Source organism: Dasypus novemcinctus, chromosome 6, assembly GCF_030445035.2.
Source record: "Dasypus novemcinctus isolate mDasNov1 chromosome 6, mDasNov1.1.hap2, whole genome shotgun sequence".
NCBI lineage: Eukaryota > Metazoa > Chordata > Mammalia > Cingulata > Dasypodidae > Dasypus > Dasypus novemcinctus.
Genome location: NC_080678.1, coordinates 34,171,376 through 34,185,119, shown reverse-complemented (window position 1 = coordinate 34,185,119; position 13,744 = coordinate 34,171,376). Strand labels below are relative to the sequence as shown.

The 13,744-nt window shown below is 49.8% G+C and overlaps 1 protein-coding gene across 1 annotated transcript in view; it reads right to left on the bottom strand.

The window, feature by feature from the left end:
- Positions 1-13,744, bottom strand: part of COL17A1 (collagen type XVII alpha 1 chain) — a 50,137-nt gene that overhangs the window by 28,078 nt on the left and 8,315 nt on the right. The window contains exons 5-14 of the mRNA XM_058298495.2: positions 12,801-12,929; positions 10,197-10,244; positions 8,963-8,998; positions 7,805-7,852; positions 5,768-5,911; positions 4,269-4,427; positions 3,592-3,663; positions 2,029-2,100; positions 1,255-1,323; positions 19-180 (exon numbers count right to left, since the gene is read on the bottom strand). Of these exons, the coding sequence (XP_058154478.1) occupies positions 19-180; positions 1,255-1,323; positions 2,029-2,100; positions 3,592-3,663; positions 4,269-4,427; positions 5,768-5,911; positions 7,805-7,852; positions 8,963-8,998; positions 10,197-10,244; positions 12,801-12,929 (939 nt within the window). The remainder of the gene's footprint in view (positions 1-18; positions 181-1,254; positions 1,324-2,028; positions 2,101-3,591; positions 3,664-4,268; positions 4,428-5,767; positions 5,912-7,804; positions 7,853-8,962; positions 8,999-10,196; positions 10,245-12,800; positions 12,930-13,744) is intronic.

The following is a 13,744-nucleotide window of genomic DNA, read 5'->3' as shown; positions in this document are numbered from 1 at the left end:
CCCGTGGGCCCCACGCACTTGCCGCGATGCTGGCAGGAGAGGCCGTGAAGACCTTCCCGCTGTCCTTGTTCATGATGAGCAGCTCCATCTCCTTCTTGGCAGGCACGCTGTCTTTCTCCAGGATCAGGAACTTACAGTCCTTGTGCAGAAGGTCATCATTCTGGACACTTGTGGTACAGGCTGGAGAGGAAGGAAGGGGGTCAAGAGGAAGAGAGAGGTGCCAGGGTGTGGGTAGCCGAGAAAGAAGGGGGAGAGGGATGGAATGAAGAGGAAGGAGGAGGAGAGGGGAAAGAGAGCTTAGCAGGTGTGTATGAGCGGGTCCTGCTCGCACTGGCCAGGCCGTGGAAGCTTCCCAGGAGCCAGGCCTGTCTCTCCTGCTGGGCTGGGCGGGCCTGGCCCCCAGGCCATAGCGAATGTCAGATGGCCCGGCAGCTGGTCTGCGGGATGCCCCCTGACCTGGAGATTTACAGGGTCTTTGTCAAATGGGCAAAAGTACCCCTGTCAGGCAGGCCCTTCTTTAATCAGCTAGGGAGTTCATTTTTATCCATCAGGCCTCAAATGTTACCATCTTGGGGAGGCTTTTTCTGATTGCCACCCTCCCCCCATTTAAAGTATCAACCCCCCCATACACACACACACACACACTCCTGTCTCTACAATGTCACCTCATTTCTTTCCTTAAAACATGGCTATATTCTGTAACTATCGAGTGTGTCTGCTTCTCTACTTGCTTACTTATGCCTCCCCTGGCACTGTTGGTGGGGTGAGGTCAGGGATCTGGCCTGCCTTGCCCGTCACTCCACACCCAGCACCTAGAGCAGTGCCCGTCTGCTATGAACCAGGTGCTCAGTAAATACTTTTTGAATGAATGAAGGGATGGGTGGGAGGAAACACACCAGCATCAGGGCAGTCAAGGAAACAGTCCACTATGTGGTGTCAGAAAGATTCTGTAGAAAATGGGGGGTTCCACGTAGCAGGACAAGGTCAGGGCTGCTGGACAAGAGGGATGGCGACCGGAGTATAAGTGCCTGCTCCTAGGCAGGTGTGGGCAGTGGAGCTTCCTGTCCCCTTGGCCTGGACAGACGCTCATCTTGGCTCACTCACAGAAACATCCGAGAGACCCCTGGGGTGAGCCGCCTTTGTGGACTCAGAGCTCCACCAGGGCTATGTCCTCTCCTCCAGGACACCATGAGCCCACTGTGCAGTGGCTCTCCAGTGTGCCAGCCTGGCCCCGGGGCAGGGAGCAGCACTCACCAGTAGAGGTGGACACGCCGGTGCTCACAACAGCAGGGCTCGGCGGCACGTTTTTCTTCCCACCATACGCTGTAAGAGAAGAACCACAGAGTGAGGTCGGCCAGCATGGGCAGGTGGCAGCTTTCCAGGGGAGAAGCACTTGATGAGATAGATGCTCTCCAGCCACGGGGGCAGCTATGAGGTCCAGATGGAACCTTCTTTGGTACGATCCTCCTCATCCTTCTAGACCCACCCCCAAATGTCACCTCCTCCAAGAGGTCCTCCTAGACCCCCCACATCTCCTTCCTTTCTGAATTCCTACAGCTCTGACCAGCCGCTCTGCACAATGTATTGCTTAATCTGTGTTGTCTTTTGGGATCCCCCAATTTTGCTTCATGTACGTTAGACTTTCTACCCCAACTAAACAGCAAGCAAGTTGAAGGAAAACACTAAGCCTTACATCTCTTCTGCAACGTCCCCTGCTCCCCTCCCCACCCACCCCCACCCCCGCGCAAGAGATGTTTTCCCAGGGGACTCAACCTCGGGGTTGCACTACAAAAGATAAAATCAACCAGATGATTGGTGTTCCATGGTACTGGCAGTGGGTTTAACTCATGTCTGATCAGACACCTCTAGGTTGGGGTGGAGGCAGCTGTTTCTTCGGTGGGGAAGGTCCGTTGTTTTTTAGGGACATTGTGGTCCTTCTAATTCAGATGCTGATAAAGGATGTTGTAAGTTGCAACTCCACAGAGGCCTTACTCCCCATCCCCTAAGCAACAGTCCTAGGCTACTGACCTGCAGAAGTGGCCGCCATGCCATGGGACAAGGTGGACGAGCTGGGGGCCAGATTGTTCTGCAGGCCAAACACTGTGAAAGCAAGTGAGGATGGTGAGCACAGGGTGCACTGTACAGGGCAGACCCTCAACCACGTTCAGATTTTTTTAAAAAATCAGGGAGCAGTTGTCGCTCAGTGGTTGGGTGCCTGCTTTGCATATATCCGGCCCAAGGTTCAATCCCCCATAGCTCCTAAAAAAAAAAAAAAACCAAACCCAAAGCCACCAAACCACTTTCATGATAAAGACTTTTGCATATGACAGAAGTTCCCAAGTTTTCCCCATTCCTGGAACCTGTGGTAGGCCTTAGGGTCTGAGTAAGTTTTTTTAGGTCCCCACCTGCCCATGCCCCAGCCCAGAGAAATTACTAACCATTCCCTTCTTTCTGAGTAGTTAGGACCACACAGGTTAGTGGCAGCGCTTTGTGCAGCCGTGCTGTATCCCTTGAAAATGTAAACAGTGCCCAGGGCTCCCTGTTCCCGCAGCCGCCTGGGGCGCCTCGGTGCCCGCGGAGGGGGCCGTGGCTGCTGACGCTCAGCGGGGCTGGAGAGGCTCTGGGTGGCAGGCGCCTCTGTCCCCCCTTGGCTCCTTTTTCCTGACTCTTCAGCACAGAAGTGCTTCTCACCCCATTATGATTTCAAGGGCTGGCTGTGGTTTTTTTGTTTTGCTTTTTAAAAACAATTTGCAGAAGCAGCTTATTCATGGACAGCAGGGGGAGGACCATGGAGCCAACAAGTGCCCTCCTTCCCTGGGAGCCTCAGTCAGGACTTCCCAAAAGCAGCAAAGGCATTAAAAAATAAAAATACAGCACGAGCCTGGTATCTTCAGTGTTTGGCGCTCTGGGACTCCACGCAACTGAAACTTAACACGCTAAATTTGCACCAGCCAATAGGCCAGCCAGTAAATGAGGATGGCCCACATCATTAAACTTATTAGCTGTGATATCGCAGGGAGAAGGCAGATTCCTTGCCAAAGGATGGTGACTTAAAAAGATAAGCTGGTAATTTATTTACAGATAGGCTGTTACAATGCATGTGGAAATCGAGTGAATAGATATTCCTGTAAAATGGTCCTATGTTTGTACTGGAAGCCACGCAGTACCACTATTTGAACCCCCCAGTGAACTACTGTATTTATAACTGCTTACCTCAGTTCAAAAGATCTGAAATAAAATCCTCCTAAATTAGCAACGGTGTTCCCCGGAAACAGTCTCAAAACCATTTACCCCATTTCTCCGACTCTCATGGAAAATAAAGGGGCCAGCACAGAATGCGCCCGCCAGACTCCGCCCTCCCACCACCCCCTTGACTTCCCCAAGGGTCCTGCTCTCTCCATGGCCAAGCGGGGTCCGGGCCTCCTGCCCGCTCATGCACTCCTTGGCTTCTCTTCTGCGTGGCGGGGAGCGTGGAGGACACTCATTCACGCTCGTGAGCAGAAAGCACATCTCCGAAACCGCTGTGTCTCCTCACCCGGAGAGAGCTTCCTTGTTTCTACACCAATGGCCTGGGAGATGGGGAACACTGACCTGAGGAGCAGGTGCTGAGGCCGGGGTGCAGAGTGGGCGAGCAGGATGCCACGTTATTTGGGGCTCCAAAGACTGCAGGAGAGGAAGAGTCCTGTGAGGGGCGTTCTGCCCAGAACAGCAGCCGGACTCAGGCCCCGTGGAGGAACCCGACGCCATGCCAGGACTGAGATTTTATGTTTTGGTAAGGTTTGTTTTTAGGGAAAGCTCAGACTCTTGCCTTGCAGCGAGAGTCAAGGCATCCGTCTGTGGTGCGTGTTGAACTGTAGCCAAGGGGTGATCTTAGACTTGTAAGACCTTGAGTGGACGCCGGGTCCAGCCAAAGGCTCTCAGTGGTTAGTGTCAGAGAAGGCATCTGAAGGTCAAAGAAACTGAACACTTTTTCAAGGTCACATAGTTAATTCATGCGAGATGAAACTAGGTTTCCAGTACCCCTTTTCAGTCTTTTCTATGACTTTTTTTGCTGCTGCACTGTGCTATATATTCTTTTCTCCAGGGACTCACCAGGAGGAACCCTTTATACATTGAATTGAAGATCCAGGAGGGAAAATGTTGGGACATTTGGCCATGAAAGGTCTCTCTTGGAAGCCCTGGAGATGGTAAACTTCCAAGGGGACATTCTGTCCTGGGGTAGCATGTTGGGGGCTGGGGGTCGGGGGCGGCTGTGTGCTGTGGCCTACCTGATCCTGCAGAGTAGGCGTTGGTGTTGAGCAGGGATGAGCTCTGGGCTGTCATGTTGCTGTGGTAGGCCCCCATGGAGGATCCCGCAGGCAAGGTGGAGGACCACGCGTGGGGGGGGAGGTTGGCATCCAGGATCGTTGTGTCGTAGGTGCCCGAAACTGGAAACATCCAAGTACACGCACGTGAGGATCGAATCAACACTTCCGCACTAGGGTGGCCAGTGCATCTCGGTCTTCAGGGCCTTCTTTCTTTTAGCACTAACGGTCCCACCTCCTGGAAACCCCCACAGGCCCAGGCAGATCATTCTCTTCTGCCTGAAATTTCGAAGCTGGCAAAACCTTGGTTTCTTAGATTAGAAATTGTTCCCGGCTCTTGGTCAGATTTGATCTAGCTAAGTTTTGCTTTGGGGTGCACCCATTTCTCCTCTAAGCCCCTCTCCCCACTACCTGGTGTGCTGTCCCACCCAGTGGTCTTACGCGCAGCCCGTTGCTGGCTTCTCCACCTTCAAAGGTGCCCGGGAGCACCTCCGTCAGAAACAGTGAGCAGACCCTAGCAGCGAATCGCCTCCAGTGGAATTCCAGGCAGAACGTCAGGGGCAGGTGAGCATGCGGGCTGCGAGCCCTGGCCTCCGGGGCCACACTGCAGGGCTGGCAGCCTCCTCTCGGGGAACACCCCTTCAATATTCCTATGTGCCCGCGGCCACAGGGGGCCTACTCTGCATCCCAGAGGGTGTATTCATGCCTCTTCATTTCTGAAGCCAATTCTGCCTATTCCTTACATGGGAAGGAGCTAGCACATAGGCCATAGGTTTTGGTCTTATCTTAAAAAAAAACAATCAAGAGGAAGATGAAGGAAGATCACAGTCTCTAGCACTTTCCCTGCAGTGAATGAGAAGCAGCTTTGTGTCACAGCAGACCTGGCTTCTCTCCTTCTCTCCCTCCAAGGCCGTGTCTTAGGGATGCCCCTGCCTGCCACAGCCCCCGCCTTGCCCGTGGTAGGAGGCCGCTAGGTGCATGGGCGCTGAGCGGCACTCATCCCGCTTGACTGTGATCCCTGGTTAACTGCCCGCCCGGGGGACTGGGGTCTGCACAACGGGTGGCGACAAGTCCTCCTTGTTCACTGCTTTTCCTCAGGGCCTGGCTCTTGACCTAGGGCAGGCATAAATATTCTTTGAGTGAATCAAAGAATGACTATAACACTACAACTTCCCCCAAGGCTCTCCCTGGGGAACCTGACCAACGCACTCTACTGGCGACAATCTCCTGGGAGAGGAACCTCAAGCCCCAGAGCCGGCCAGGGTGCAGACGGGGTGGCTGACTGGTCGGGGTGGAAGGGGGCGCCCAGGTTTTTCACGCTGCTCCAACAGCAGGTGCTAAGGGCTCCGTGAGGTCTCTGCAGCAGCCTGAAGGGCTTGCCAGGCACGGCTGCATTCCTGGGCCCGGACGAACCTGCCACCTTGTTCTCTTCCCTCCACGGCAGCCCGAGCCCTTGCACTTACCTGACTGGGAGCTCGCTGTCACCACTTTGGTCTCCACGGTGCCTTTCTTGGGGATGGGGAGTGTGTTGGAGGAATTCCGCGTGGGGCTGGCACTGGCTGATCGACTCCCCTTGAGCAGACGCTTAACATCATCCAACTCTGTCCCTGTGAAAGGATCCCCAAACTTTTCTGTAGTAGTTTGATACAATTGGTGAATTCCAAAAAGAAATATTGGATTATGCTTGTAATCTGACTTGTACCTGGCATGATTGAGTCATGATTAGGGCGTTGCGTCCCCACCCCTTGGTGGGTGGGGACTCACAGATAAAAGGCATGGTGAAGAACAGAGCTGGGGATTTCTGATGTTAGAGTTTGATGCTGAAGACCTGGGAGGTCAGCACCCAGAGGAAAGAGAAGCCAGCACCAGGAAGGAAAGAACCTTGAACCCAAAGAAAAGCAAGCCCCGGGAACATAGGAACCCAGGAAGCCTGAACCCTCGCAGACGTCGGCAGCCACCTTGCTCCAAATAGACTTTGGTGAGGGAAGTAACTTATGCTTTATGGCCTGGTATCTGTAAGCTCCTACCCCAAATAAATACCCAACCAATTTCTGGTATTTTGCATCAGCACCCCTTTGGCAGATTAATACATTTTCTATTAGGCCTTTGATATTTTCCTGATCCCCCCCCAGTCGGGAGAACATTTACAGCATTCTATATATGAGAGATGGCATCTGCTTGACACACTGGGAACATTCTTGGGTAGCCATATAATTTTTGCATTTTACCGATTTTTCAGCATGTGTCAACCCTGCACTTTGTAATATCAACAGCCTCATAAACACAGTGCCTCTCACAAGGAGGTCAAAGTCCTTGGTAGCTATTTCTTAATTAGATCTCATCAGGCACCTTGGGGAGGATTCTGCTGGAAGATGCTGTCATCCTGCATGGTGGGGTGGGAGTGGGGGGATTTACAACCCGGGCAGTTAAATAGCCAGGTCCCTTGAAACAAATGTTTCAACAGTATTCTCGCCTCCTGCATAGGATGCCTCAGATGTCACATCCCTGACGTTGAATGCCTGGGGATGTCAAAAAGAACTTGTGGTCCTATCTCCTAAACATTATGCTGCTTTCATGTGATTTACAGTCTGGCCCGTATTATTTATAGCCAGGAGCAAACTACCTGTGCCTGCAAAGTGGGGCAGACTGGAGAGGAGGGGGCATGATGCAAGGGCAGAACAAGTTGGGACAAACATTTGCAGACAAGGCATGCTGGAGGACCTCCTCGGCCCCCCCACCCTCCACCCCGCAAATCTCCCCCATTTGGGTTCAGTTTCTGCAAGATTGGAAGTAAAGCCTCAGGCCTGGAGTCGGATTCCCGGATCTCTGTTCCTGGGCTGCCCAGAGCAGCTCTTTCTCCTCCTCCTTCTTGTGCTTGGCTCTTACTCTAAATGTTGGGCTTCTTTCAAAATGTTGTCAAGTAGTTTCTAACAAGAGCAACAGGAGTCTAACAGACTCAGTGGACATAGACTGGGGAATTCCTGACATGTGAGATAAAGTTCAAACTCTTTATGATTTAGGGTGTCTCATATTTTGTCTTCTGACCCTTCTCTAAATCTTAACTATTGCATTGTGTTCCCTCATGCTCTTTTAAGACCCACTGAACTGCTCCTCATTCTTCAGATTTTTCGTGCTGGCTCATTGCTCTAAGCCTAACCCTAATTCACTCATCAGTCGCAGTTTCGAGTGACACCGAACCCAGGAAGTCTTCTCTGGTTCCCTTAGCTGTCCTTGTCTCCCCAGGCTGACTTAGAGCTGCCCCTCACCACACCGAGCCGGCGTGGCTGGTTGACCTGCTCTTTCTCTGTTAGTCTGTGAACTACTGGGCAGCAGGGCCTGGGGCTTCTTCAGCTCTTCACTCCCAGCACCAAGCTCAGGGTCTGACTCATAGAAGGTTCTTAAGAATGTTTCATGATTGAGCAAATGCACACACACACATACACACAGCCTTAGCCCTCGATTCCTGGATATTTCTTTTCAGCAAGATAGTGGCTACTTACAGCGGGTGGATGGGGATGCACTCTGCAGTCGGACTCGGATTTCACTCTCTGTACAAGAGAAGAGATGGAGAATGTGAATAAAGGAGTTTGGACCATGGTCCCGGACATTGAGCTCTGAGCAGCAGATGACACTTTGAGCTGCTGTTCCAGGACACTCATCTCTGTGTGGAAAAGGAAACCTATATGTGCCCAAGAAGAGAGCTGCTTCCAAAGAGACAGCCCTTCCCCACATCCCACCCTGCCCGTCACACACCTTCAGCCACATGGAAATGTCCTAATGAAATCACAGGTGGAGCAAGGAGGCTCCATTACAATCAGCAATGACCAACCTGTCTCCCCCCCATTCCATGTCACAATTGCCAGAACCACGTTTCTCTCCTGCTTCCATGGTCTTTCAGGCAATGGAGAGAGAATTCTAAAATCTGGAGTGTTAACTTAGCCACTGTGGCGTCTCCAGAAAGGGGAAGGACAGGAAGTTGGTAGTTTAATAGTGTTAGCTTCAGGTGGAGAATTGGCATCTTTGAACGAACAGCCTAAAGTTTAGGATGGCTGTTGTGTTCCTAACTTTCGAGGAACGGATGCCAATAAGGCCCACAGGAACTCTGGCTGGGTCATTCGAGAACTCGCAGAGCCTGTGAAGGGTTCCATCTCCAGCCAGCCCTGACATGCGAGTCCTCACCACCTTCACCAAAACTCAGCAAAGGCAACTTTCCCCAGGACCACGTTTCTCTGCTATATGCTTTTCCATGGGCAGATGTAGAGATTGCCAAACCATCACAGGGCCCCTTTTCCCTTGGGATAATTCAAAAACAGAAGGGCTTTTGTTCATCTTCTGAAGCATAAATAAAGGCAATTAAACTCATCTTGCTAAAGTCAACCAGGAGACTAGAAGTGAAATCAGATATGGCACCTGTACCTTCAGATAATCCAGAGAAGAACAGCCTGGTCTGTTTTGATTCCTGCTTCACGTGAGGTCACTGACAAATACCACCCTTCCCTCCCTGATAGAGCCAGCAAAGGCTCCCAGGTTACTGTGAGCTTCATGCCATATTTATTCTTCTGTACTCCTCATACATCTTAGCTCAAGGCTGGACTCATGTTAGATGCTCAGAAAATATTTGTTGAAGGAACTGAACTGAACCCAGTGATGGCGCTCACCTCGTGTTTGGCTCCGTCCTCTGGTTGAAGAAGATGCTGAGAAACAACAACAAAAAAACAAAGGCATATGTAGAGGTGGCATGCTAAGTATTTGTGACATGGAGGTAGATATATTGGGGGGAGGGGGTTATTTTCATAAAGTTTATACCCAGATAGCATCCACTTTATGTATAGTGGATAGTTACTAAATGATGACCACATAGCAAAATGATAGAATTTTGCAATGCCCCAGTGCAGTTAGAGTATTTAGTTAGCTAAATGACATTCAGTTCAGGTAATCCTTTTGGAAGCAGGATCCATTTGGACTGGCTGACTATGCTGATTAAATTAGGAAAAGATTGCCAGGGGGAGTGGCTGTGGCTCAAGCAGTCCAGCACCTGTTTGTCACATGGGAGGTCTCGAGTTTGGTTCCCGGTGCCTCCTAAAAACAAAATCAAATAACAACCAAACAAATAAAAAAAACCAATTCAGGGGAGCAGATGTGGCTCCGTGGATGAGTTCCAGGCTTCCCACTTATGAGGTCCAGGGTGCAATCTCCAACCCCGGTACCGCAAAAAAAAAAAAAAGACTGCCAGGTGGAGTGCGTGTAGCTCACTGGTTGAGTGTCTGCACAATTCCTGGGTTCAATCCCCAATACTCTTTAAAAAAAACAAAAACTGCCAAGTCTTCCCTTTAATTTTTGGTTTGAGACTGCCTTGGTTTTCCTACTGTATGCTAATAAATTAATAAAATGATAATCACCATGCTGTCAACTATATATCAAAAATTCATACACATGGTGAGATTCCAAGAACATAGACTAAGGACTTTAAGGCCAAGTGTGGCTACAGCCTAGGATTTCACTACACAGAAAATGTGCCTTTGAGGCAAGCTGTAGGGGAGGTGCTGGGGTATTTGGCATTTGTGTGTTCTAACCCCTCTTCTCATTGCTGGGAAGTATCCCATGAAGGAAAAATCCCCTCAAAGTCTGTTTGGCCTTAGGGGCATATCTGTCTATCTTAGCCTTGGATAAACAGCTTGCTGTTTCAGTAGGGCCAGGAGCAAAGCCTTGTGATACCAAGTTAATGTGACTTAGTTCCTTTAAGAAGCTTCAGGATAAAGACAAGGGAAAACAGGGCAGCAGAGGTCAAACGCCTTCAGAAGAATCAGTTGAACTCAAGATGTCCCCTACCCCCTAGGCATTTTCCCAGGGCCTCATTTCACCCTTTCTTCAGAAAATAAGGACAGGACATACCAAATTCCTTCCGGGGGTACTCTGGAGAAGAGTTTCCACTGGAGCTCCCTGGAGAGGGGGTAAAACAGTTGGTTACACACGGACCTAGGAGGTTTCCAAGAGGATGGGCAGTGCCCAGGCATTTCTTTCTTAAAATCTGCAGTCCTGGGTGTTCCGGGGGGAAAATGAGCTGGGCTCTTCAGCAGACATTTCAGATGAACCAGTCTCAAGGTTTAAAACCCAACTCCTCTGTTCACTGGGTGTAATGCTTCATTTTAATCGTGGGTCGACTTCAGTGGGACAGAGTGTGAACAAAGGCAAGCAAGGACTTTTCCTTTCTCTCTCTTTCTTTCTCACTCTTTTTTCTTCACTGGATTTGGCCTGAACGAGTTAGCACTAGTGCTGGTGGATGTGTCCTTGATCAAGTAAGTGTGTCATTAGCACCAGGAGCATCTCTGGCCTTGCAATGCCACCTTCAATGTGGGTCTTGTTAGAATGAAGGCACAAGCCCCTGATCAGCTTAACCACTGGAAAGCACTATGGTGTCCCCGGGCACCTGCCTGGATGGTACGTGTCCCAGCACTGCTCGGCAGCCCTCAACTCTGGGCCAGAGGTGCCAGCTCATTTAAGTCATTCACTAGGGTATCCTGGCCCTTAATCCCGCTTCTCCCTCGCTAGCATCCATCTCCACTCACTAGCAGATCCATTTGCCCCCTGGCTGTTGGTTTACCACCAGAACTGCAGTGACCTTAGTAATGGCACCCAGAGTCATCCTCCAGACCTCCTCCTCCCTGGCCCTGAGCACCTTCTTGGGCTGACTTCAAAGAGGCTGCTCGTCCCTGGTCTCCTGGCCCCTCTCGCGGACTCTTCCTTCTCTCTCTCTTCTCCAGGTCTGCTTTCTCCTTCTTCCCCCTACTTTATCTCTCGTTGCTCCCTTCTGCTTTGATACTCTCTTCTTTGGCAAATTGTTTCAATCCCTCAGCTTTTACTAACATCTCTTTGTGAAAGGCACAAAACTTGGTGCCTTGGCCCTGGCTTGTCCCCTGAGCGCGACTCCTACGTGTCCCACTGCCGGCATTCTATCCGACTCGAACGCAGTGCAAGCAGCTGTTTCAGGACAAAAACCTGAACTCGTCCAGGTGGGTTCCCAGTGTCCACTGCTGGCATCAACATGAACCCAACCACCTGTGTGTGAAACCTCAGTGGAAAGCGGGTTCCTTTTTCTCCCTTTTCCCCAACGTTTAACCAGTTGTCAAACATGTCAATTCCTCCTCTGCAATACCTTTCACCTTCAGCTTCTCTCCTCCACTTCCACTGATGCCACTCTAGCCCTGGCCAAATTTTCTCTGCCCTGGCTTACTGCAGGGCACTTTCCAACTTGTCACCCACGTTTAGTCTCTTTCCTGCCAAGCCTTCCTGCACAGGTTTCCAGAGTTCCAGTCCTGCACCTGAAGCATACTCTTTTGCTCAAAAATCCCTGTGGTTGCCCATTGTGTATGGAATAAACTAAGTATCTTAGTCCAGTGTTTAATCTGGGCCCTCAGTCCCTCTTCACATAAACAACCGCTGCTGCTCCTGCTCAAGCCCTGCCTGTTTTTCTTCAAGCTGCTGCTCCCGTCTCTCCCATCTCTGAGTGTCAGTTTTACCCATCCTGAAGGCCCAGTTCAAATGCCATCTCCTCCATAGAGAATTCCCAGATTTCCTCAGCTGAAAATGATAATCCCCCTCTATTTTGCACCACACTTTACCTGGTCCCTTAACTTGTCTATTCAACTACAGGTTCCTTGAAGGCAAGATCCATGTCTAATTCAGTTAAGCATCGCACATGGGAGATATTGGATAAAGTACTGTTTCAAAGAGTGACTAAATGGATGACTGAGAGTATGAGAGAAATCTGCAGGTAACGTGGGTCCATAAAGAAGTGAAGTAGGTGTAGAGAGAAAGGTTGGGGGCAGACACAGATATGTGATTATTTATGAATCCCCCCAAAAAAGATTGTTTGTAAACTGGTCTGTTCCTGTGGGTGTGATACCCTATGACTGTATTAAATTCAAAAGTTTTAAGTTTACTTGATTAAATCAATTCAGGACCTTTGATTTGACCACTTTGGGAAGGTGTGACTCAGGTTAAGACCCTGCCCCCTTGGTGGGCTGATATAAATGGGCACTCTCACTCAAAAGACACAAGAAGATACGGAAGAGGAGAAAACTTGGTCATTCTGGTCCTGTCATGTGACAGAAAAGAGAAGACTCAAACAGCTGCAGCCCCGGGGAAGAGAGATGAGCCACTGCCTGATAGCAGCCCAAGAGTAGAGAGCAGCTGAGCAGCGGAGAAGGCCTGAGAGACCAGGCAGAGATGACCTGCCATCTTACGTCAACATGTGGTACTGACTATGGTGAGAAAGCAGCCTTGAGCTGGACTCTTTATGGCCTTGTAACCGTAAGCTTCTACCCCAAATAAATACCCTTTATAAAAGCCAACAGATTTCTGGTACTCTGCATCAGCACCCCTCTTGCTGATTAATACAACAGGTAACACCGACGGGCCATACTTAAACCTTCAAAGGATGAGTGGTATAACTTGGGGAAGAGAATGGGCCTCTTCTGGAGTCTGTGGGACAAATACCTTCATATGTTCCATGGCGGGTGATGTGAGTTTTCCTTTCAAAGGTTGAGCCTGGTGAGTTAGGCAGAGTCGAGGCTGGTGAATGAGCCCTCCTGTAACTGGAGGTAGAATTGCCTCTTGTGCTTCCACCTGCGAGTGGGGAAAAGCATAAATTCTCGTAGTACATCAACAGAGATGAATCAAATAGCTATTGAAATCCAGTTATATTAACCAGTATACTCAGGCTGCCCAGAACTAAGAGAGGGCCCAGGAGGAGAGCACAACTGAAAGGGTCCACCTCAGTCCCATGGCTGCTCCAAAATAGAAGGGGGGAATTACTGCTACTGCCCTGACCAAGTAGGCCACTGGAAGGAAGAAACGTCCCTTATATGGACGGTTATGGGGCAGGGAAATGGAGAGGATTTGGCAAGCTTTTTCTTGAGGACCTTGCACGTAATGGTAGCTCACTGCTTGGCCAAACTAGAATAAATCCAGATGTGGAAGCACCCCTTAATAGGCAAGGAGATGTGCTTCTCTTGGTCAACCTGGCTGTTCATCATTCTTTATTAGTTTTACTCCAAGATTTTAAAATCAGGGGTTATGTGTTTGCTTTATTTTTTCTCTCCTTTCTTTGTTTTGTTTGGTTTGAAAGCTACTATGGAAGAGTGTTTCATAGGAACAATAGGCCTGTGTTGGATGCTTGCCCAGTGGAAACTTGGTGTGGGATCATATGACACCAGATTCTCTTAGAACAGTAACCCAATCGTTAAGTTGCCTTTGTTGTTGGCTCTTATTAAATTAAATTGTAAACCCTCAGATGTGCACATCTTTTAAAAAAAAGATGGCTTAAAGAGAATGATTCAGTGGGAAGACAATCACCTCCCCATGGAGTCTTCTTACTTATTGTATATATAGGGACTTAATGAAAATGGATCACATTTTAAAGCAGGCTTCAAATATTGATG